This window comes from Amblyomma mixtum, chromosome 2 (genome assembly GCF_055824585.1).
Source record: "Amblyomma mixtum isolate Tamu chromosome 2, ASM5582458v1, whole genome shotgun sequence".
In the NCBI taxonomy this organism is placed as follows: Eukaryota; Metazoa; Arthropoda; class Arachnida; order Ixodida; family Ixodidae; genus Amblyomma; species Amblyomma mixtum.
This window is the reverse complement of record NC_143013.1, coordinates 146,494,195-146,518,202: the sequence shown is the minus strand read 5'-3', so window position 1 is coordinate 146,518,202 and position 24,008 is coordinate 146,494,195. Positions and strand designations below refer to the sequence as shown.

At 46.0% G+C, this 24,008-nt stretch overlaps 1 protein-coding gene across 1 annotated transcript; it reads left to right on the top strand.

Annotated features, from left to right (window-relative positions):
• Positions 1–22,947, top strand: LOC149361182 (uncharacterized). The gene is made up of 5 exons (XM_089568016.1): positions 1–23; positions 7,303–7,548; positions 17,219–17,362; positions 20,592–21,169; positions 22,546–22,947. Exons 1-5 carry the CDS (start codon positions 1–3, stop codon positions 22,758–22,760), a joined length of 1,206 nt encoding a protein of 401 aa, XP_089424142.1. The 3' UTR covers positions 22,761–22,947.
• Positions 22,948–24,008: the final 1,061 nt, after the last annotated feature.

Below are 24,008 nucleotides of genomic sequence, written 5' to 3'. Positions count from 1 at the left end.
ATGGCGGCGCTCACGCCCGGTCGGTAAGTCTAGAGACCCGACGACGCCTGCAGCCTATTTGTACCACAACTGACGCCTGTGACCTACGCCACATACGCCTCATCATTCCACGTCTTTTCATACCTCTTTTTGATTATTTTCCTCTGCCTAAGGTGTGTACATCTTTCACTTCACTTTCGTTCCGAAATCAATGCCCAAATTTTTGTCCTTTTCTTTTTTAATCATCCTTCTCTTCACCTTCACCTTCGCCGTCCTTGTCTTCTATTTTTTACATCTCTTCCAGCCCATGTCCAACTTTCTGGCGAAAAAAATTTTACTATTGGAATATTGTAAGGTACTGTTATAGAAATATTTACAGTAATGGTCCATTCTTCCGACATGCAGCAAAATCTTTCTTTTAAAATCTTTCCATCGTTGCATCCAGCAGTTCAGACTGCCATAGAAAGCCAAAAGGAGACACTTTAGACAACAACAAAAACGTCAAAAGCAAAAAAATGCAAGCCTCCCTTTGCGAGTCTGCGGATATATAAATTGTGAAATCTTACAATATATAAAAATATTGCGTTCATAAACTGGTTCTTGTTCAAAACTTCTGTTGTCCAGAAGCGTTGGGTATGATGGTCGTGACACGGACAGGGCCTAACCTGCACTCTAACTACCCTTGCGAGCTTCTTTTTTCGAGACCGTCGCATTGAATTGCGTGTCGTTCGGGTGTTTCGTTGCTTCAGGCGTTCGTTCCTTCTTTCAATGGTAAACAACTTTTCTCGTTTATTGTCCCCGTTTACTCGTTCGTTCAGTCATTGACTTCTTCCCAGCTGGCGGTGCCCGTTGCCTTCAATTACCTTCGCAGCAGCTGCAGCCACATTACTCCCCACATCAGGCCAAAAGGCAGTGTGCACTGTGTGACCCGCCGTTTCTGTGTAGAGCTCTTCACATCCACATTGTAGGCGAGTGCGCATCGTAGCTCGCGTGTGTCTTTCAATGCTGTTTGGAAGCGAAATGTTCGGCGTATCCTCAGTCATAAAAATAGCTCCAGTTGTTTTTGTCATGAAAATTTAGTCGGCAGTACTCCAGCCGGTTATCTCATCAGCACATTCTTTCTGTTGGACGTTCATGGCCTAAGAGAATATGTGCAGCCAGCGGAAATAATGGTAGTGCACATGACGGTGAGTTTTGCTGCATTACATGTTTCGCGCATTCTTATTAATGAGGCAAAGTGCAAGAATAGTTCGGTTATCACTTTTTCAACCTCACGCGGGTTTTTCTTCCGCTGCTTCTAGTTTGCCATTGTTTTCAAAGCAGCTCATTCCTTTGTGCTTGCAGTTTCATAAGGCATTGCAGAGTGGCAAACAGCGTCTTAGGGTTATTGAGTCAAACAATCAAAGAAGGCAATAAAGAATACCAAATTTTTCTTCTCTCCATGGTAAAGAAGACATAATGATGATTCTGCTTGAATCAACTTCTGCGCCAGCAGGGAGAAAGACAGGGAGACGAAAATACGCTTGTAGTGAAGATTTAAAAAAAAAACGACAAACAGCACCACTGTGACAACCTGCGACTAATTTTTATTCGCATGCTCACTGTCTCTTATATCCGTCATCCAACGCAAAAGGCGGTAACTGACTAAGAAACTAAAAAAAATGCTATCTTAGTGAATTTGTTTTTTTTTCTTCTACTTCCTTTTTCCGCGCTAGTTTACAAATATAAATCAGTGGGAACATTCCCATGAGGAATAAGTTGCTGGGCTGCCCAGTGGTGCTAGTTCTTACCTAAACGGAGAGTAGGCGTAGGATATTTTTGTTTGGAGGTATTATGACGCCGACGCTACTACCTGACTAGAAACGCCCTCACGCAACGTCGGCACGCTTAAGTCCAGTAAGTACAAAGGCCTCTTCCCTTGATATTAAATTAGACCTGTCCTGCGCCACCTGCAGCCAATTTCCTACTGTCACTCACGCACATAACACTATGCTACCAACTGTTGGGGTTTGCTCCTCTCTGAATCAACCCCGCTTCACTTCCGCATCATGGGATATCTCCTCTCCACAATACATTAGCGCCACAATGCCTCTTTCCACTTTTGAATCTAGCCTAGGACATCACTTTCACTCGTTTGTTCCCCAACCCATATTACTTTCAGCCTGTCTCTTAACGGTAACCCTATCATTCGCTTTTCCGTAGCTTGCTCCGTTGCTAGAAACTCTTTCAAGCCTTTTCGGCACTGTCCATGTTTATGCCGCTACGTGATCACCGACAAGATAGAGCATTTATGTAATTTTCTCCTGCGGAACCCTGGTAAGCTGCTACTTATGACCTCAGCATTCGTGCCAAAACTATTCCAGCCTATCGTTTTCCTTCTGTCATAGTCAGGAAGTGCAGTCACTACCCGCCATAAACAGATATATTCCTGTCACCACTCCCAATTACTTGCTGGACATTGTAAACTGTGGCTCTTTTCACCCACTGCATAGCATTAGCTTTCTTTGTATACCTTTTAGGATTTCTTCTGTGCCTTCTATGTTAGGCCCTCGAAACATATGCGGCGATTTCTCCTCCCTCCACAGGTAGGCAATGTCGTAAGCAAGCCGGAAGTTGCTACCGCTGGTACCAAACGCTTCCCAGTGGGGCACTGTGAATACCTGAAAAATGCGAAAAAGTCTGTGTGCTGTCACATCCGTCCACGTTATGGTTAAACAAGCAGGCTGCCCCCCTCCTCTCACGGGAATGTTCAGCATATTAAACCTGGCACAAAATACCATACTCGCAGTAGAAATTCAGTACATAACACTGCATAGTTTGTCACATTTCCTGATGCCTTTTACTAGGGATATGCCATAACTCTCCTTCTAATGCGGCGTAGTTTCTATCGGCTCACTAAAGATATTTTCTAGCACCTTTACATATGCTTGTTCGAATGCCTGATTATGCAGTTGCCTGGATGAATACTGATATGTTCCGACTCAATAATATTTTTCATAAACCACGCAGGGCTGATTATTGTCAAAGGAGTCATCTACGCGTTAACTGACCGCGTGAATGTCATCTGCCGTCCAGTATTATTTTCGAAAACCATCCTGTTATATAGGTTGGCTGTAGCCGTAGGCTGCATTAATATTATTAGCGATTACTTCAGTGAACATGAAATGAAGCATTCTTTTTTAAGAAATCGACTGTTGGCTAATCACCCTGCGAAATTTGAGTCTTTGACATCGACATGGAGGGACCGCTATCACGGAACGTCACCGAAATTCATGACTGCGAAGACAAAATTTTCCCGCCAGAAAAAAAAAGCGCAGCGCACATGGATTTAAAATTTTATTTATCTGTGTGGACGCGAACTTTATTTGGCCAAAGATTTCTAACAACCTCTTCAGAAAGAAGCCGGTTGCTTAATGCGCTTCCTGTGACTTTTTTCGCCCTCAGCTCAAATACAGCATCGTGCACGCATTCACTGAACACCTGCTCGCCGTTACTTAGCTTTTGTCGCAGTTTGGCGTTCCCGTAGTCTTGTTCTCGCAAACTGTCGCAATTCCTGTCCCAATCACATATCCATTTCCGGCCGGACCTGAAATGACGATACGTCTGGTGCACGTTTTCTTGTTTACTCGATGCGACTTGATGACCCCGACTTTCTTTGCCACTGTGTAGTAATGCATAAGTGACCTGACACCGCCAAAACAAAATAACAAATGGCTCGTGCCGACGCGGCTGATCGGGCCTTGTATCGGGTTGAAAAGCAGGATTGGATTGTGGTGGATTCTTGGCCTTGATGGGGCAGGCCAGTGTTGCCTGGGCGCAGTGCGTGATAAGGGCATGGAGTAGGAAGATGGGGAGGCTTTCCCGTAGCGGCGCAGAAATGTGAAATTAGTAATAAGGTGGGGCGGGGGGGGGGGGGGCGGGGGGGGCGGGGGTGCTCTGGAACGAGTGAAGACGCTTGATAGAAATTTTAAGGTAAAACAGTGAACTACCACTAGCTTGATGAAAGCGTGCAGCATATCTTCTCACAATATGTTGGTGCCCGCGAACCGAGGACGCAGTTTGGACAGTTATTTTCGGGTGTGAATCTGTGCGTATCTGGCTGGCAGTTTTGGCATTGGCTCTATAAAGAGGCTGCCACAAAAAAGTTGAACACTGCGGCGACCCGCATTAGGGGAATACGAAAGCATTGACGCCTGCTACACACTTGTCACCTCCCTCTGCTTCACTTGGGACTCGCGCGAGTCAGGCGACTCGGATTCTCTTGGCGTCCGTTGTGAAGCCCGTTTCAAACGCCTTGCTTCGGCATACGAGGTCTGCAAGCCAAACTGCGGGGAGACAATACTCGGATAGGATAGGACCTTTGGCCGTTGAAAAAAAACTTGCATAACTGGAGCGTTGCAAACCTAGTCATCTTTAAAGTAGTCTACTTGGGACTCCACACACTTCTCCCAGCGGTGCTGCCATTGTGGGAAGTATTCCGAAAAGGCCCTTTTCGAAATGGAGTTTAGCTCAGCTGTCGTTGCAGCCATAATGTTCTTCCTTGTCTGAAATCGCGCTCCTTTCAATGGCCTTTTGATTTTGGGAACTAGCCAGAAATCGCAGGGGCCATATCAGGACAGTAAGGAGTCTGTTGAACTACAGGAGTCTGGTTTTTCACCAAAAAATCTGATCCGAGTGCGAGGAATGTGCAGGAGCATTGGCGCGATGGGTGCGCCAATTTCCTGTTGACCTCAGCTCCGGGTTCTTGCGCCGCACAGCATCACGTAGGCAACGGAATACATCCCTGTAGTACTCTTTGGTCATTGTTTGACCCTGCAGAGTGCGTACTCGTGGTCTGCCACACAGAGGGTGTCAAAGAAAGCAGTCAGCATCACTTTCACATTGCTGCGCAATTGGCGGGCCTTCTTAAGTCTTGGTGACGTGGAATGCTTCCACTCTGACGACTGGGATCTGGTTTCCGGGTCGTACCTGTACACCCAAGACTCGTCACTAGTGATTATGATGTTGATGAAGTCGGGGTCACTGTTTGCGGAATCCAGCATGTCCTGTGAGACTTCAACACGAAGCTGCTTTTCCTCCACCGTGAGCAGCTTCGGCACGAATTTCGCCGCAACTCTCTCCATGGCCAAATCTTCGGTGATAATGGAATGTGCGGAGAAATTGCTCATGTCCACCTCTTCCTCAATTTCTCGGATAGTCACGCGACAGTCCCGCATCACCATAGCGTTCATTTCGGCAATGACCTGGTCATTTTGGCATGTTGATGGCCGATTGGAGCGTGGCTCGTTCTCCACCGATGTGCGGCCATCTTTAAAAAAATTGTAACACTGCTTAAACTGTGTGCTGCTCATAGCATCTTCACCGAAAGCCGTCTGAATATTTCGAATGGTTTCCACTCGGCTGTCGCCAAGTTTATGGCAAAATTTGTTGCATTAGCGCTGCTCCTTTCACTCCGCCATTTTCCTTGCAATAAAAAACCGACGAGAGCACTGCACACTGCCTCACTCAAACGCTGCTTCCCAGCCACTGACGCTATCGGCAGGCGGGAAAAAATTCATGCATGCGCATGAAGGTTCAAGGTCGCCTGATGCAAGCGCGCTTGTCTCATATCCATCAGGTGTTCGCAAAAAAGAATAAAGTCGGATACTTTTCTAACAGACCTCGTATTTCTGGAGGCGAGAGTTCGGTGATCGCCATTCATTTCGCTTGTGTTGCGAAGCACGTTTCAGACGCTTCGTTTCGGTGTTACGTTCCCTCACGCGTTTTCTTTTTGCGGACGTTTTAGGGGAATTCGAAGACGCGTCTGGTGACGACGTAGACGACCCTGCCATGACCGCAAACGCGCACGCAATGACACAACGAGATACCGCACCATTCGACTCATACAAAAGGAGCGCATGCACTCGATGGCGGCAAAGCACCGACTGACGCAAGCCCGAAGGCGCCGAAGCGGAGGCGACGCACACCAACTTTCTAGAAGGTTCTTGCATCGCACCACCGCTCACCCTATCACACCGTCACACTCTGCTTTCACACCACGGTGGCCCCATTTCAACGAGACGGCGTGACGTCACGCGTTACCAAGACAGCCATGTTGGTTTCGCCGGCACCGCATTTACAGCCATTTTATCACTTTTTTTGGAAGTTTAATTTACAATGCCTAATTAATTTTTATGGTAATTGCGACTTTTTAACGCGTTGTTTGGTTAATTAACGGTAATTAATGACCCTTTAATGTATCTCCAACCTTCATTCGGCTTGGTAGCGTATTTCGCGACAATTTCGACTTCCAAGTATGTTTTGACGTCGAACACTATATCGACGTCCGTGGCTACATCAACAGATAATTCCCTTTTTCGCTTTTATAATTAATTCTACTCCACATTAACCAAATTTCAAGCAGGTCGACATTTTATCATGCTCTATCACATGCAATTATTCAAGCCTTAATGACTCATCAAGGTTCTGTCCGTCCGTCCGTCCGTCCGTTACATCTGAAGTGAAAGTCACAACTAGTCAATACTAGTCACAAGTTATGACTAACTAGTCATTAACTAGAAAAAAATCATAAAATCTTGCGCACGGGGAGAGTCGAACCGCCATCCTTCCGTTCCATAGCCGAGCGTGCTAACCACTATGCTACGCCGACTTCCTGCCTACGCATATGCAGTTCGCCTTGTCTACCGTAAGGGCGCTGGAGAGCGTTGCGGGAAAGGCATTCGCCTCATTGCACTTTAGACAACCAAAGTACCCCCTCAAAATTTTCCGCGTCCACTGTCTGGGGACACGATATCGCGAATATATCCAACTTATGCTTTCGCATTAATAAATTAGGAGTTCAAATGGCGAGGGATCGGAATACCCTCCCAGGGATCCGAGAAGTGAACGCTCTTGATAATACGTCTCGTGTGGCTGTAAATCCGGTTTCCCTACATGGAGCGCGAGCTGAAAGGAGGGAGAAATGCGCCGTGCAGCTGCAGCGATGGCCCTTCGCGCGGGATTAGGGCGAAAATTCTGAGTCCTTTGTAAGTTGTGTTAAGGTACAGTTGGTGCGTAACAAGTGTGAGCCAGTAGCGAATCGTTCTTTTCGAACGAAAAACGATTGCACCCCTTAGTTACTCGTGCCAGATGTAGCTATTGTGAGAAAAAAGTACAGGCCCTCGGCTCAGGTACCCGCTTCGGGCGATGTCTCGAAACGGAGTGTGCCAGCCTGCTAGAGGTGGTGGTTTTGCAGCGTCTGGCTTTTGCTTGAATGCAATAGACGAGTACGTTGCCACGCTGCTTTTATATTATACGTCGCTCGTTTACACCCGCTGTCTCCAGAAATGGAAGAGGAAGAGCCCAAGAAGACCTCGTCCTCGCCAGTGCTTTCGCATCTCTGCTGCCGGTGCACGCCGGCGGACGAGAACTGGCTCATGGCCGCCTCCTGCATCGCAGTGACTTTCCTCACTGGCGGCACGCTCCGAAGCACTGGCGTCCTCTTTGTCCTCTTCCGGGAGCAGTTCGGGCTGAGCCGGGAAGAGGCCGCCTGGCCCCTCAGCCTCAGCTCTGCAGCCGTTGCATTCTCAGGTGAGCCTTATCTTTCCTTAGTATAGCGGAGTGGTGTCAGCATTGCCTCTGGCACTCGCAACTGCTCTGACAGCGTGGGGTTAGCGCTGTTCAAGGACTTCAAAGCGTTCCTCATGAGCCGCCATGCGCTGCATTCTTCACCTCCATGACCGGTCATAATGTTCTCTGACTACAGCGATCCCAACGCTTGCGAGAATCCTATCCCAACAAATTTCATGAACCTAATACTGATGCGTCAATGCTGCGCATGCTTTCCATGTCATGGCATCCGCTCCGTCACTATGAGACACTAAACATGATCGGCAATGCGCAGTATATGGCGTGTTTATGTCTTTTTTTCTTCCGAGTTTCACTCAGAATATTGTGACATTGTGGTTGCGAAGCAGGCGCATACAAAGCGACCGGATCAGACTTCTAAACGTAGATGGTACAGGTTAGCTGTATTAGCGTAGTTCCCTCGGTTTTGACTTCGTGGGAATCGCCCATCCACATTTCTTATTCCGTAGCAAAATCAAAGACAACTGTAATATACACGTATATACAAAACTGCTGGCTCACATAGCCTCGCTAGGGCCACTCTGCCCTTGTACCTACCCTCTAACGAAGGCCAACTTGGGCAACTGAATTCAAATTGCACTTTCGTACCTGAATCAGGCTGCTGAGTGCACTTGCCCTCACCCACATGTCTCCCCAAACATACATGGGCTACTACGGCTGTTTGTGCTTGATCAGTGGCAGTGCCAGTGGCAACCGAGTTCTGTGGCACTGGTTGGAATGCATGACGTAATCATTGTGTAAACTTTCCGCGAACTAACCAGCACTGATTATTTGTCATTCTTATTCGGTAAGCGGCTTTAATTTGCATGCCATTGGGAGGGTGGGGGTGGGTGTATTTTGTCGTTTAGTAAACACTAATTGATGTGGTTAATGTTATGATGTCGACAGTGAAAAACGGCGCAACAATGCCTGAGAACCAGCAACACGCACCCTTGGCTGTATGTGTTCTTGGAACGCCCAAATTATTAATGACAGCCGCGATATCCTCGTTAATGGGAATGTACCTTGACCTATACCGAACCTCCGGGGATTACTCCCGCAGGCCTCCGTCCTACGCGAACAATGAGCCGCGGCTATCGGGCGCGCGAAATATAACTCTGCTTGTAGGCTGCGAACAAAATGACGTAACCGCGTGCCAGCAGAGTTAAAGGACACCCAGTTTGAAGGAGAGGAGGAATTAATTATTTTTCCAAATTTTACACCTCATCAGATGATCGATATTTTAAATAGAATGAGCCCAGGCATTTGTCGGAACAGTTAAGCCTTGAGATGAACCTGTAACCGGGTGACGGGACGTTGACGTGCGTCTGTGTGCGCGGGGTGAGAGAGAAAGCCAGTCAGACAGTGAGGTATGGCTACGTGAGCGTTGTAGAGAGCTGGGCCAGGCAAGTAGGAATGCTATTTTTTTTAGTAGACTGGAAAGTAAAAGATGGCGCTGCGTCCCAGTCGTGGAACGAAGAGGTGAATGAAGTAGGTGCAAACGAAGGTGACGGACTAAGCAGGTTAGAAGGTTGCAGTAGATTCAAGGAACACCGGTGCGCAGTATTTATTTTTATTCATCTTGTTAGACACATAGACGGAGTTCTGTGGCCTATGTGCCTTAGGCGCCACTGGATCCGTCGCGATGCTCGACCTTGTGAGTGTGGTTGTGTGCAGTTCGGGTGCAACTCCGATCCCAAAAGCAATGGATTCCACATCACTGTCGTTATCGCTGGGATCAGTTTCCTAAAAACCACTATTGCCTGCGTTTGGCATCCGTCTGCATGACATAATCCCAGACTGCTGTCACTACAACAAGTCAGCTATCAAATCCCCTGGGTGCACAAAAGATTCCTCCTCTAAGCTGCCGCAAGAGTACTCCCGATGAGCCAGTGCGTGAAGCCGCAGATGCCTCGAAAATCTTAGATTTTGATTGCATCCAGCGAACCAATCATCGACTCAGACCTCGGCCTCCTGTCTCAGATGGCATGTGCTGCTAGCCTATTTAAAACGTCGACGTACACGATGACCCTGCTTCTGATGACAGCCTTCATCATTTCCCAGAAGCTCCAAGTGCTTTCCAACATCAAATGCTATTTTGGCGGTGACCAAAAAAAATGCCTCACCTATTTTAAATGACCAAGGCGGTGGTCAGACCTGTGACCAGGCTTTGCGGAATGACGGTGTAGATGAGTCTGATGTGCAAATATTGAAAGGTATCTGTAACGACTGCACAGGTACCATTGTCCTCCATAAAGTCAGCAATAAAATTCCAATACAGAAGGGTGTCAAGCAGGGAGACACGATCTCACCAATGCTATTCACCGCCGGTTTACAGGAGGTATTCCAGGGCCTAAAATGGGGACAGTTGGAGATAAGAGTTAATGGAGAATGCCTAAGTAATTTCCGATTCGCTGATGGCATTGCCTTTCTATGTCATTCAGGAAATTAACTGCAAAGAATTATTAATCAGTTAGACAGGCAGAGCAGAACCGTACGGCTTAGAATTAACATGCTGAAAACCGAAGTAATGTTCAACTCTCGCAAGAGAACAGCAGTTCACAATTGGTAGCGATGAGCTGGAAGTCATAAGGGAATACGTCAACTCAAGGCAGGTAGTGGCCGTTGACCCGGATCATGAGAGAGATATATCTAGAAGAAAAAGAATGAGATGGAGCCCATATGGCAGGTTCTCTCAGATCCTGAATGGCAGTTTATCAATATCTCTCAAGAGAAAAGTATACAACAGCTGTGTCTTATCGGTACTCACCTAGGGGGCAGAAACATGGAGGCTAACGAGACGGGTTCGGCTTAAGTTGGGGACAATGCAACGAGCTAAGTGAAGAAAAATGATAGGTGTAACTTTAAGGGACTGGAAGTGGTCATTGAAGCTGGCATTGTGGTGTGGGAACCAACGCGGATTAATCGAATCGAAATCAAGAGCAAGAAGTGTGCTTCTGCAAGGCATGTAATGCGAAGGCAAGATAAGCCCTGGTCGTTAAACAAAACTCCGTTGTCGCCCTGTCTGTTGGCCTTGCGCCACCACTCCATCCAGCTGCACTGCCTGCTCTTTGTCGTCTTCTACGTGGCAGAAAGAGATATGCCCGGAAAGGCAGGGATGTAATCTGATGGTTCTGACCCCAGCGAAATTGTCTCTTGCGTATCCGCAACTGGCGCAGCGCGAGCGAGCAACATGTCATTAAGGTTGGTGTGGTACTTACACATGAGGAGAGCAAGAGAGCGGGGACCAAGAGTGACGTCGTACGTGCCTCCGTACGTCTCTTTGCTACTGACGGCTAAACATCTACCCGAAGTTAATGTCCTCGCTGATCAAACTTCGCCCCCGTGTTTACCCCTGAAAGGACAAAAATTTTCTGAGATTGTACACTCCGGTATAAAACGACATGAAAACCATCAGACTTCCTGGACAACCTTCACGAGCATGGTGCGGAAGCTTAAGATTGCCATACTACTGCAGTCACAGGTACGCAATCTCAATGAAACGATTGGAAGAATGATGCACTTTTTATGTCGCACGTACCCCAGATTTACCTAGGAGAAGGCCGACATCATAGCGCAAGGCGTACAACAGCCACTTTCTGGAATCCTGCAAGGAAACCTCCAGTGATTGTCGCCCCATACATTGCAGTAGAATTAACCATTTCGGATGTCAGTGCACGTTAAAGAACCCCAGGTGGTCGAAATTTCCGGAGCCCTCCACTACGGCGTCTCATAGCCTTAGTCGCATTGGGACGTTAAACCCCATAAACCAAACCAAACCTAACCATTTATGAGAGCCTAGGCGTCTCAGCTCACAAATACGAGTAATTTGCAAGTTTTGTGTGCAAGTCACGAGGATTCCATAGCTAGCGGCAATAATAAACTACTGGCACTCATCCGCAAGATCGCCTGTGAGACGCATCGCCAACTGTAGTCATCCTATCCTCAAATTAAACCAGTGACACTCATGGATGCCGTCTGTAAAGAGTACTAGCATTGACTGCGCACACCGTCTTAGTGGGCTACCACGTTTAACTCATACGTCATAACCGATGTCACAGTTGTGCATCGTAGAAGGTCTCAACGAGGCGCCAGAGTCATCGATGGCGGAACCTACTGTATTGAGTGGAGTCCTGCAGCCGCTGTCATCTCAGCGAAAGAGCGGCATCTAAAGAATTTATCACAAATTCCCAGATAAGTTCACTATGTTTAGGCAGGCTACATCCTTCCACGCAGCCCATAAAAACAACTGGGAGCTGCCAGGGTTCATTTGGAGTCCTTGTTCCAGTGGTGTGATGTTTCGGAAAGGGATTAAAAGGACTAAAATGGTATGCAGTGGCGTATTCGCACGAAAACAACGCTGAAATATGTTCCAAGGACCGTGGCATCTTCATTCGTTTCAGACCCTTCAGACCTCCAGCAACCTTACCCCCTGAAGGTCCTCTTACCTTTGAGGCGCTTTCGCATAAGGTGTAATAAAATATCAAGTCCAAATAGGTGGAATTGTTTATGGAACCCACAGAAAATGGGACAGTGCAATCGCGCATGTCATTACACCTGTTTGCTAGACGAAGCTTAGAAATGAGAGCGTGTCAAGGGCACCATATTCCGCTTAACGAAAGTGAAGTGATGAAGCCTCAATAGAATGCGTAGACTTGTTACGATAGTGAGGAGCTCGTACTTCGAGTTTCATGTACAGTGAGCTCTCGAGTCTTTCAATCATATCATTTACAATTATGTCTTTACGGCCACAACGCATCTTGATTGGTAGGTTGAATTCAAGCTATTTTCTTGCAAACATGTGAATTAACGTAGGATCATAGGAAACGTAACCTCGCGCTTCTTGTGCAAGTGAAGGACTTCGGTCATTTTGCTTCTTTTTCTATGTGGGTGGAAAGAGGTCACAGGTGTTGTGAGAAGGCTACTGCATGCGGGAGCAGATAAATAGGCCATTTATTACCAGACACATGGTCAATCACTCATTACATGCAAGGACGCACTGTACATAACATCTGCCTGCCTTGCATGTAAGACGAGAAGAAGGAAAGAACGGCGCAAAAGATTCCGGATATTTCTACAAGATTAAACCTCATAAATACCCGAGTTCTAGCAATCATCTGCCAGTCCTATTGTGGCACTGTTCAGTGGAAATGTTTATTTAATTAATGTTTGTTGTTCATAAAACCAGGACAGCAGGAAAGGGGGCTCATAGTGAGCGCTTGACAAGGCTTGCTGCCGTATTGTTTGCAATACACCGCATTCATTCATTCATCGAGTACTTTTCATGAATGTCATCTACATCTATGGATGTTATTCAACTCGCGTCTTGGTCACCACCTGGAGCACCTGGTGCCTGCAGTAAGCAACTGAACCCTCTACATTTTTATTATTTCTGTTGTAAATTAATTTATAGGTTGTGCCACTATTACCTGAAAAAAGAGATAAGACAGAAGACGTTTGAATGCGGATAGAAAATTATTACTCTGAAAATCTATTACAGATGTGCTTAGGAAGGTACTTTACTTGTTTAGTAGCATAGTACTCTTTATAGTATAGTATAGTATAGTATAGTATAGTATAGTATAGTATAGTATAGTATAGTATAGTATAGTATAGTATAGTATAGTATAGTATAGTATAGTATAGTATAGTATAGTATAGTATAGTATAGTGTATACATGGTATAGTATATGACAGAAGCCAACAGCCACAGAAACCAAGGGGCACAGGGGATTTTTAATTTATTTATTTATTTTGTGGTGTTGATCAATTTAGAATATTACTGAATATGTTATCGCTTAAAGTTAATTAATTAGAAAAGCAGAAGAAAAAACAACCACATGCCGCCGGTGGGATCCGTATATGCGTGCGAAACTGAGCCCTGCCGGGTGGTATATTCGAATGGGCACACCGCTAGGTGCCCCCGGAGTCTACTCCACTGTACAGAAGGCCGCCAGCCCGCCAACCACCTCCGCCGTCTAGAAGCCCCAGTCACCAGAAGCCCCTGCAGCCCGATATAACTGCCAAATAGCGAAGGCGAAATGAAATTAGGAGAGAGAGAGACAATGGGACGACGATAAACGTAAAAGCAAAATTTGCAACAAACACAGGTGACTTGCAGTAAATTCTGACGCATCTCCAACCAAAAATTTTAATTTGAAACCAAACTGTCCGGAGCCAGCCCGGCCCCTCCTTCAGGGGAGTCTGGGGACAGTAGCTAGCGTCTTTAAATGTGCATGGAGGGGAGCAAGAGGTCAAAAGAACGAAAACTGAAAAGGACGAAAACTGAGAAAGGCGCAAGGGAAGGGGGATATGGGGATGGGTTAAGGCTGTGAGTCACGTTGTCGGACGGTGGGGAGGCGGTAAATGGCGACTTTTCTTCTTTGAGCGTCAGTGCGATGTCCTTGTGCATATACTGCAGCAGGTTTCCCTTTCCGCGGTTGATGTTGTTCGTGGTAGTTTGAATGCGAAGATGCTGACTTCGTTGAAGTCGATTCTGTAGTCTCAGTATTCGCAATATCCGGCTACGGGATTGCACGCTCTTGCGAAGTTGAGGACGTCGTTTTTATGTGGCCGAATTCTTCCTTTTAGATTTTTGGCTTTCCGTATTTAGCTTGCATCGCAGTCGCCGCATGGAATTTTGTGGATAATGCCTTGGGCTCTTCTTTCCGTGGCCGTTCTTTTGAGCAGGTAGGCGCAACAGTGTTTGTAGCCTTGCAAACAACATAGAGACCATCTTTTTTCAGGATTCGGCCGAAGGTTTCGCTGGCACCTCGGACTTAAGGCAGAGTGACGTATTTTGGGGGTAGCTTTCGCTGTTGTGCTTTGATTTCTTAGCGCATGTTGTTGTGCTTCTGCATGCGTATGGTTTTTCGAATTAATTTCTAATTTCGAACCCTATTATAAGTCTTAAACCCCAACCCGACAGACAGTTTTCAATACAGTTGACGCATATATGTCGCATCACATAGTGTGAAGATGGCCTGTGCAATTTTTTTCCTGTGTCTCTTCTCTAAAGCTGTGGTTTTTTTCACTTCTGTTCTGTCAGATTGAGGAAGCGGTGGAAGCTTGTGCAGAAAGAAAATTCTTTTCTTGTGGAGCAGGAGGGAGCCCTCCTGTCACAAAGTGTGTGCATACCTTATTTTCCTTTTTCTTTTGCGACCGAGGTGGCCACGGCTGGCCACGGCGCCGGTTCTTCGCAGGCATGTCGCGACGTGGAGGCGTTAATTTTGCACCCCTCGCGGGGCCAGTTGACCGCTCGCGACACTGGAGGGTCAAGGCCGCTCCCCCCTCCCCAGGATTATCGCCGGGGGAAGCCAGCGATTGCACGAGGTGGGGACGGGAAGTGGCCGGTTGAATGCCTTAACACCCTTCTCGACCTTGGCAAATTAGCATCGCTCCTCGTGAGGACCGTGGCTTTCCCACGCGTCCCTTCTCAATCTCTTCGTGTTTCTTTCCTCCCGTTCTCAACATCTGCAAATCGTTGGCGCACTGTGCCTGGAGGATTTGTTTCCTGGTGTTTGTTTGTTTGTTGGTTTGCCGCGGGAACGTGGCGGCGGGAAAACCGCGAGCGATTTAGAAATGGTTTAGTGTGGTCATGGTGAAAAAAGAACCAAGCCATTTGTCCTTCGTCCTGGGGATTCAAACCTGTCTTTAGGAAACATGCACACACGTGCACGCACACACGCGTGCAAAAAACAAAGCACACCTTGCGTGCACACACATGGCGTAATGTCAAACGACTGCAGCATAACGATAGCACGAGAGAAGCTGACAACACGGTCTACGGCGCATAAGGAATGAAACAAAAAAAGGAAATGGGAGAGGGTAGCACACAACAAAAAAGCGCCCCGCTGTACCCTCTTCACTGACAACCATAGTTGCAAGTACGGCAATCTAACATTTTGTTTGGACAGCAGCGCCACTTGTTCTGTAGTGGCCAGACTTCGCAGTCGCGCTCCCACAGTCATTACCATCCCATTTCCCGCCCTATATACGCGTGATCTCCGACACCTGTCCGAATTAACAGGAGCGCAGCCCAATTACTCCTCCTTAACGTGTGTTTCACACCATGCAATTGTGCGTATATTCGACGGGGCCAGACGAGGTGTCCGAATTATCGAGTTTCCACAAAATAACAGACCGGAATTATCGAGGATTTGCTGTTCCAGAAATTCATCCACAGCATGTTAACAGCAGGAGCTTCTGTAGATTTCAGTTCTCCTTATATTTTGGAAAATACAGTTGCATAGGCTCACCGTAAAGATGCCCAATACAGAAGCGCTAATTCGCTGCTAAAGCTTGAACGAAATGCTTGAACACTATATAAAGGGTTCAAAATAATTTTTAACAAAAGGTAGAGCCCCCATAGTACGCAAGGTTCAGAGTGAACGCCGCGTCGGCTTATCATGAGCAGTAGCGCACTTTTGACAGTCCTTCCTTTCTTTTCTTTTTTTCTTTCTTTCTATTCGAGACAATTTAACACAAATTGGGTCAGGAGACAATAGCAAAAGGCCCGGATGGGGCCTGACTAGGCTATGGCAACCTGACAGCATAGGCAGCACATGTGTACATATGATTGTGCATCATACGCATACCCAAGCATAACACATCAATACAAATACAGTAAGATACACACCGTCTTAGAATACACTCTAATATCTCTGTAGAAGGACAAGGAAAATACCTTACTTGAATTTTAACAATAAAAAGCAATGCATTACCTACTGCATTAAGTTTATCAGTAAAAAAATTGTTTCACCAAACAAAAATTGATAATGTGGAATGTAATCCAGTGTACATAAGTTATGAAATATAATCTACATAGTGCAAGATGGTAGTACAACATAATACAGGTTAATAACACCAAGATTTGGCTAAGATAAAAACATTGCTTTAACTTGCTTTATGAATTGAACTGGAGAGACTATAGAACTTGGTAAGTTTAATATCTCAGGGTACTTGTTGAAGAATTGTGGTATCTGCGACGATAACCTCTGTAAGCCATAATTGGTACGTTATCTGGCATTAACTATTTAACTCTGTTTTAGTTTATACGGGCCCTGCTTCGGTTTATTGAAATTATGTTATATCTGCACTGTATTGTCGTAGCGCTTCCAGAGATAGTTTTTGTTTAAACAGTTGTTTTATCTGAAGTATGCTATACCTGCTAAAATATAGGGCAGTTCTTTCCGAGTAGGGCACGTTCCCAATCGCCCGCATAGCTCGGGTTTGTAATGATAATATATATTTTACATTTGTCTCAGTTGTCATTGACCACACCAGGGAACAATAAATGAGAGGCGAGTGTGTAAGTGCATAGTATATTTTTGCCCCAGGCGGGAGAAATAATCTTATTTTATTCAATAAGCCAATTGCTCTTAAGGCGTCGACATGAGGAGACCACGACATGTTTTCATGAAACACGATTCTTAAGAATCGGATCGTTGATGTGCGTTGGATTGATACTCTCTGAAATTCTAGTGGTAAGAGTGGAAAATTTGTTGGTCCTATCGACCAACAAATTCTGACCCCAAAAAGCCATAAGCAAGCCTGGGCGCTGGTTGCCTGACCGTCAAAGGTATGTGAAATGAGTAGCTGAAAGCGACGAACGTTCTCACTCTCCGCCTTGCAGGCATTCTTTGCCAGATACTGCTCCGCTGGTGTGCGCGCGGGCACGTGCTGCTCTGCGCCACTTTCTGCCAGCTGGCTGGAATATTTGCAGCACACTACGCCCCGACCTTTCCAATGCTGGCGGCAGCCTTCGGCATTACACACGGTAAGTGCACCGCTGCGCGTCGAAGGACGTGCAAGCTGCGTGAACTGAAGCTCTTGTTGCATTGAGCATGTCACTGACATAGTTTTCTGCCTGCGACATGCGTAAAGCTCTTCGCTTGTTCGAGTATACGTGAACAACTTGACTAACCTAGCTCAAATCACTCACCGTGAAGCACGTTAACGTAAGCAATTAAAACATACGAAGAAAACTATATCCCGTGCAACCGACACGCATGTCGCATCAAGAATAAGTCTCAAAACGCAGCCGCTAGTATCTTTACGGATCTTTTGTGAAAACGTACTGGCGTTGAGGAAAACTCAAAGTAAAATTTTATCCGCTTGTCTTTTACAACACTTCTAGGCATCGGGTCCGGCTTGGTGTTTGTCTTGGCTGGCTCTTTCATCGAGAGGCACTTCACAACGAAACGTCGGCTTATTATGCACCTGAACATTGCCGCCTTCTGCGGCGCTGGCGTTGTTTTCCCAGGACTCCTGCTATACGTCGCTGGAAGATTTGGTCGCGAGAAGGTCCTTCTCTTTTGCGGAGGGTTCCTCTTAAACATCCCTCTCTTATCAATTTTTATGAAGTAAGACAGACAGTTTCTCAGTGTATTCGCGGACGTTCTTTCCAGTGTTTTGTTTCAAACTCTTAAAACTGCATATAATGCAGCACTTGATATGCATGGGCATTTTCATTTCGTGCAGGTATAAAGGCATACTTCTACCAGATCTAAGTAAAAAAAAGGAAATGGAAGGTTCGGTATCGTTCGAGCTTTAGCGTAATATTGCTCTGTTTTCCGAGATTCAGAATTTGGTAATAAGCAAGGAAGTAACCTGTTTACACGAAGAAACTCCCTCAGCATGAAGGAGTACTCTTGTTGCTACAACTAGTTTAGATGGAGATTTGATTTTGAAAACTTCTGGGTGTCTTGGCCGATGAGCATCATGAAAAATGTGTCTTGTCTGCGGGAGGCGAGTCAAAGTTCTCATTTGATTTCAGACCATACAGGCCAAGCAGTGAGACAGAGTAAAGTTGTCACCCAATGGAAAACCTGGGTTGCATGCCCTACGGCGCTGGTGATCAAACCGCGTGCCTCCCATTTTATTATATTGCTGTAGATGAACTACCACAGTAATCATCAATATATCCATTTCAGTCGTAACAACTGATACTCGCTTCTAAATCGCTTGCCATGACCCGGCTCGATTCTTCAACTTTGAACTGTGATTTGAAAGTGATTAGAAAACATCGGAGCTAACCACATGATCGCAGTATTAAAACCGGAAACCATGCGTTAGTACTAATTCCAGGGACCACATTTTGCCGTAATTCTTTCCGCATTTCCACCTTTACTAGGGCCGAGTTCTGACATCATGAATGACCGACAAAGAGACGTCAGTACTCGTCTGTGATATAGACGGCGTGGCTAACAAAATAGCAAGGATGCATTTTGGAAAATAGTAACACATTTAATGCAGTTGACTGGTTCAACAGTGTTTGTTTGCAGCTGTCTGTGTAAAGGAAATATTTATTTCACTGCAAACTGGTGTAAATGACCGGTCAACACTAATCAGCCGCCAAAAAGCCTCTAAGGCGCATTAAATAATCGGTGCAAACAGTGGCTCCTAGAAAGAAAAGTTCTCTGCATTCCTCCTCTGACGCCTCACACCTTCCCCTCTTGATCTTCTCATGACATGAATTTTGACCACGAAGCTCAAAACACGACAACCGCCAAGATGCTGAGCTTCTGACGGCCGTCGCGTCCTGAGCCTCATGTACTAATTCATGCCATCGTATGGTGAGGTGGGCAAGGTGCGTGATGCCACAGTGAAGAGGCCTTTTTCTTTTTAGGGGGCAGCGGTGTAAACCGATAGCTTACCTTTCAAGGCCAGACATGAAAAAGGAATGAATGAATGAACAACTTTATTGTCACAAAGGTTCTCTCAGCGTAGGTGGAGCCCTAAGCCCAGGGCCCCAGTGGCCTTCGCAGTCTTGTGAGCCCTGTCGATCATCTTGAGGAGCCTTCGACTCCTACTCTGCTTACCCGAGCAGCTTAGCGACCAATCTTCGTCTTTCTTGCCCACCTTTCCATGAATCCCCGTTGTCAAGAGTTTGGAACCCAGGTGTTTTCCTTCTGAGTCAACACTCTATGGCTTATCCTTAGCGATCAAAATCTCCTAAAGGTAGGACTTCTGGTGCTACCCCCTCGTTGTTTAGGACTTCCACGAATGCTACCCACCCTGCACGCCCTTAGAAGCAATCCCCCTGGGCCCTAACGTTTTGACAAAGGCTGTACATCCCGTTATGTGAAGAAGACCGACAATTGGCGGAACGAGCTGTAGTGCTAGTAGGAACGAACAAGCCCAGCAACTAGTATTGAGCTTTTTGATAACTTGGTGCTATAGCATATTTGAGTGCAATTAGCTGGGAAGCATAACGAAAATTCGAACTGATTTTTTTAGCCGGTATGGTTGTTCAGTGGTCATGATGTTCGGCTGCTGACCCGAAAGACTCGGGTTCGCTCCTGGCCGTGGAAATCGCATTTCGATAGACGCGAAATGCTGGGGGGCCCGTGTACTATGCGGTGTTAGCGCACGTTAAAGAACCCTAGGTGATCGAAGTTATTCAAATCTCTACACTTGGTCTTTCCCCATTTTCTGACTCGTCTAGCCCCATTATCTAATTCAGAAGAAACTTATTTTTTAGTTTATTGTGACAAGAATCATGCGTAATTTCACTTTACTACACGTTATAGACGGCTTGCATTCGTTGGCACAGGCTCCATGATAGTGAATTACGCACACCTTACGCATTGCCGACTGGAGGAGGTGGCGATAAGCAGATTATAGATACACGCATTTCCTTCAGTTTTCGTAGTTTTTCAGCATAACTGCTGCTGTGAAGTCGGTGCAATGTGTTTATACAGAGAACGACTAAATTTTCGATTCCAGAATAGCCAATTTCTTCTGCATAGCATAAATTAACCACTCGAGGTGGGAAATCTGGCTTCCAAACTTGGAGAGTTGCACAATAAATTAGCGATGTTCTAATGTCATAGAAGCGTCACACTTGATGGTAACGTTTGGTGAAATCGTGCAAAGTCATTCTCGTTATGTTTCGGTTTGCCCAGCCGTGTTTGTTCCAATGACTTTTGCGAGCCCTTTCCTTCCCTGCTCGATCAACACGCTTCGAACACGAACTGAAGCATTTGTTCCCGCACTGCTTACAGGCCGTTCGAGACCAGTGAAGATAGTCGCAGCGGCTCTGATAAAAAGAGTAGCAGTGAACCCTTCAGCGCTGGAGAAAAGTACAGCTCGCTGGTGAATCCTTCTGAGTCCGGCAGCGCGGAGTCGATACTGAGGAAACCATTGTTCTATATCACAGCCTTGACTCACATATTCTTCTTCTATGTCTTCAACCTGATCGCAACCGTAGCCATCGACGCCGCCGTCAGGAAAAACATTCCAATCACCTTGGCTGTAATTGTCGTCCCTGCCGCTTCCGTGTTCGACTGCATAGGTCGGGTAGTTCTGCCGATGGTGAGCGACGCTGGCTACGTAACCCAGCCCGTGCTCATCGTGGTCGACTACGCAGTAGTCGCAACAGGACTGCTCATCCTCTCCCTGGTTCGGGACTACCCTAGGATGTTCCTGGCGGGCGTCGGCATGGGTGCGTTCAACGGCCACGCCACCGCCGTGCACAGCTCCATGATGGCGGACGCGGTCGGTTCGAGCAAGCTGGCGGAGAGCAACAACTTCGTCACCTGCATCGCGTCGCTTGCGTTTCTCACGAAACCATTCGTGATTGGTAATGCAATGAATTTCGTTGTTAATGTTGTTTTGTTTTTACCAAGTCGCACGACTGTGTCTATTCGAAGAAAAACAGCAGAGAAACATGTAACTGTTGGAGAAACGTCTGACTTCCTAATTATATATGCAATCAAAGTTGGCAAGAGACTATTTGGAATCGTTCCTTTCAAGAATACCCATACCTTTTTATATCACTTTATGCACGGCCTTCCGGTAGAACATGTTGGAGTCGAAGTATGCTTAGAATTTGCTCTGAAACTCTTATCTACTCGGCAGTGAATTTCGACATAACTTTCAAAACCTTACCGAAGCATTCAAAAACGAATACTTGTTCTTTTTTTTCGTTCTTTTTTTAATCCTTCCTTGTCGTCACAATCACAGTATTTCATTTTGTCCCTCACTAGCCAATAATGTTTCGGTTCATAATGATCGCGTTGCTTCTGACAGAGCTGTGCAATTTTTGCAGGAAAGCAAAGCCATTCGCAGAGTTTCCTTGCATGTATATCGGCTGTTGTTATCCCAATAAACGCGGGCTAAGGTCTTGTGAGTCTAGAAATTAATCTGAAGAAACCTAAAGTAATGTTCGGCTATCAAGAAAGCGTGCTGCAGTTAACGATAGGCAGGGGACCGTTGGAAATGGTAGGGGAATGCGTCTACCTAGGGCAGGTAATTACCGCAGATTGTGACCGTTAGAGTAAAATAACCAGGAGAATGAGAATGGAGTAGAGCGCATTTGGCAGGCACTCTCAGGCAATGAATAGCAGTTTACAAATGTACCTCAAGATGAAAGTGTGTAACAACGATATCTTGCCGGTACTAACCCATGAGGCAGAAGCATGCGTGCTAACGAAAAGAGTTTAACTGAAATTGAGCAAAGAGAGCAAAGTGTGTCAGAAAACAAACTGAAAGTAACAATTTCATGGCCGAGATCAAGACCGAATGGGAATGAATTGGCATGTGCAGAGAATCTAATACGGAGGCAAGATAACCAATGGTCATCTCAAGTAACGGAATGAATTCCAACTCTGGAATGTGTTATCCTCTCCTGTCTCTGTAGCGTCTTTAGGCTGGTGTAAGGTGGATCAATGCCAACATGCTTAGTCGTCAGCATTGCTGATCGATTCAAAGAGAGAGAAAGCGCAGCAGGGGACGTCAGAGAGTCAGGTGGGTGGATTAGATTAGGATGTTTGCGTGGATAACATAGGCGCAGCTTTCCCATGACGAAGAATTTGGACGTATATGAGAGTGGCCTTTTTCATGCTGACGACGACGATGTTAATGAAACTTTCGTAGCACTGCGTGATATCTTTGATATACTCAACAACTTCTGTCACTTTCTGACCGACTGATTTCTCCTACTATTTTGTTTTACAGGCTACTTCAAAGATGTGCAGGACAGCTACAGCACACTTTACTACGTGACAAGTGGCGTCATTCTGTTTAACGCACTTCTGTGGCTTGCGGTAATTGTGACATTAGCGCGTATGAAGAGGAAAACATGGACGGCAAGCGACAAACTCGTAGAAGACCGGGATGCCCCGTCGCTGGTGACTTATCGCTCTGTCGACCTTACGTCACTGATGGCGTAACATATTACACGCCGAGCTTCGAAGCATTTCAACTATTAAATTTTTAAGCCGAAGCCATATAAATGGCAGGTACTCTTTTGTTAAGGAATAAATGACTCATAGAATTGAAATTCAACTTTTAAAAGCAACCGGTTACGATTGCTGCAAACTTTGCCTTCTACTCTCACTCCACTGACCATTGCTTGTGAAGTACCCTCGTTATTGCATGCGCATTTGTGGTGACTACGAACACAGATAGACGCATCAAAGGCGACAAGTGCGAAGTGCCATCACCTCTGGCACACTGTGTCTGTCATGCAGCTTGGTTTCATATCAGCGTGGTGAATTCTTAGTTTTTCGTCCTGTACAAATGGCATTTAAAGTTAGTGAATTTTTATTTTATTTTATTCACTGTTCATTTATGCAGTTTATTTATTTACTTATTACGATGTGAGCACTAAAAGCCATAAACCTTTAACAATTTGCGCAGAGAGCAGTGAAAAAGGGTAATAATGAAAACAGTACGAAAAGAAAAAGCAAAAAGTCACAAAACCAATGGAGACGATGGCAATCAGAATGTGCGATAGAAACAATTACTAGTCATGAGGTGTTAAAGCCTAAGCGAGCACACAGGTGTTGCCCGAAAGAGTTAAAATCCTGATGTAGTCATCAGGACCGCATGGTGTTATGGTGTTATATGTACCCATCACTGGACAGTGAGGCTCAGTTTGAGCCGTGGCACGTCGAACACGCAGCTTTTTCGAATTAGTTCTGGCATGTACTACGCAAGGAAGGCATTTCAGATCACTCTGTATGATGCAGGTTTTTGTGCTTTAACTAAACTATGCTCGGCCAAGCTCCATTCACTGTCAGCAGAGGGAGAGAATATATACCAAAAGAAATCTCTCGGTTGATTGGTTTAGTTTGTTTATGGGGCTTAACGTCCCAAAGCAATTCAGGCTAAGAGGGACACCGTAGTAGAGGGCGCTGGATAATTTCGAGCATCTTGGGTTCTTTAACGTACACTGACATAACACAGCACACATGCCCCTAGCATTTCGCCTCCATCGAGAAGCGATCGCGGTCGGCAGCCACCGCATAGGTTTGAAATCTCGGCTCAGAAGATAAGAAAATTCTCTGGTCTACATATATAGCCAGTGCATCTAGTCAAGATGTACCACTGGTTGGCTGTACATGGTGTGCCAACATCACGAATTAAAAACAGGTTTTGTGGGTAAGAATTTGCACGGCAGTGCTATTTTGCACTCA

Bases quoted from the DNA above. Each gene is read 5' to 3' on its own strand.
- LOC149361182 (XM_089568016.1), top strand. From the start codon at position 1: ATGGCGGCGCTCACGCCCGGTCG. The intron at 7,549-17,218 runs GTGAGCCTTATC...TCCGCCTTGCAG, and splicing joins TGCAGCCGTTGCATTCTCAG to GCATTCTTTGCCAGATACTG. The intron at 17,363-20,591 runs GTAAGTGCACCG...CACTGCTTACAG, and splicing joins AGCCTTCGGCATTACACACG to GCCGTTCGAGACCAGTGAAG.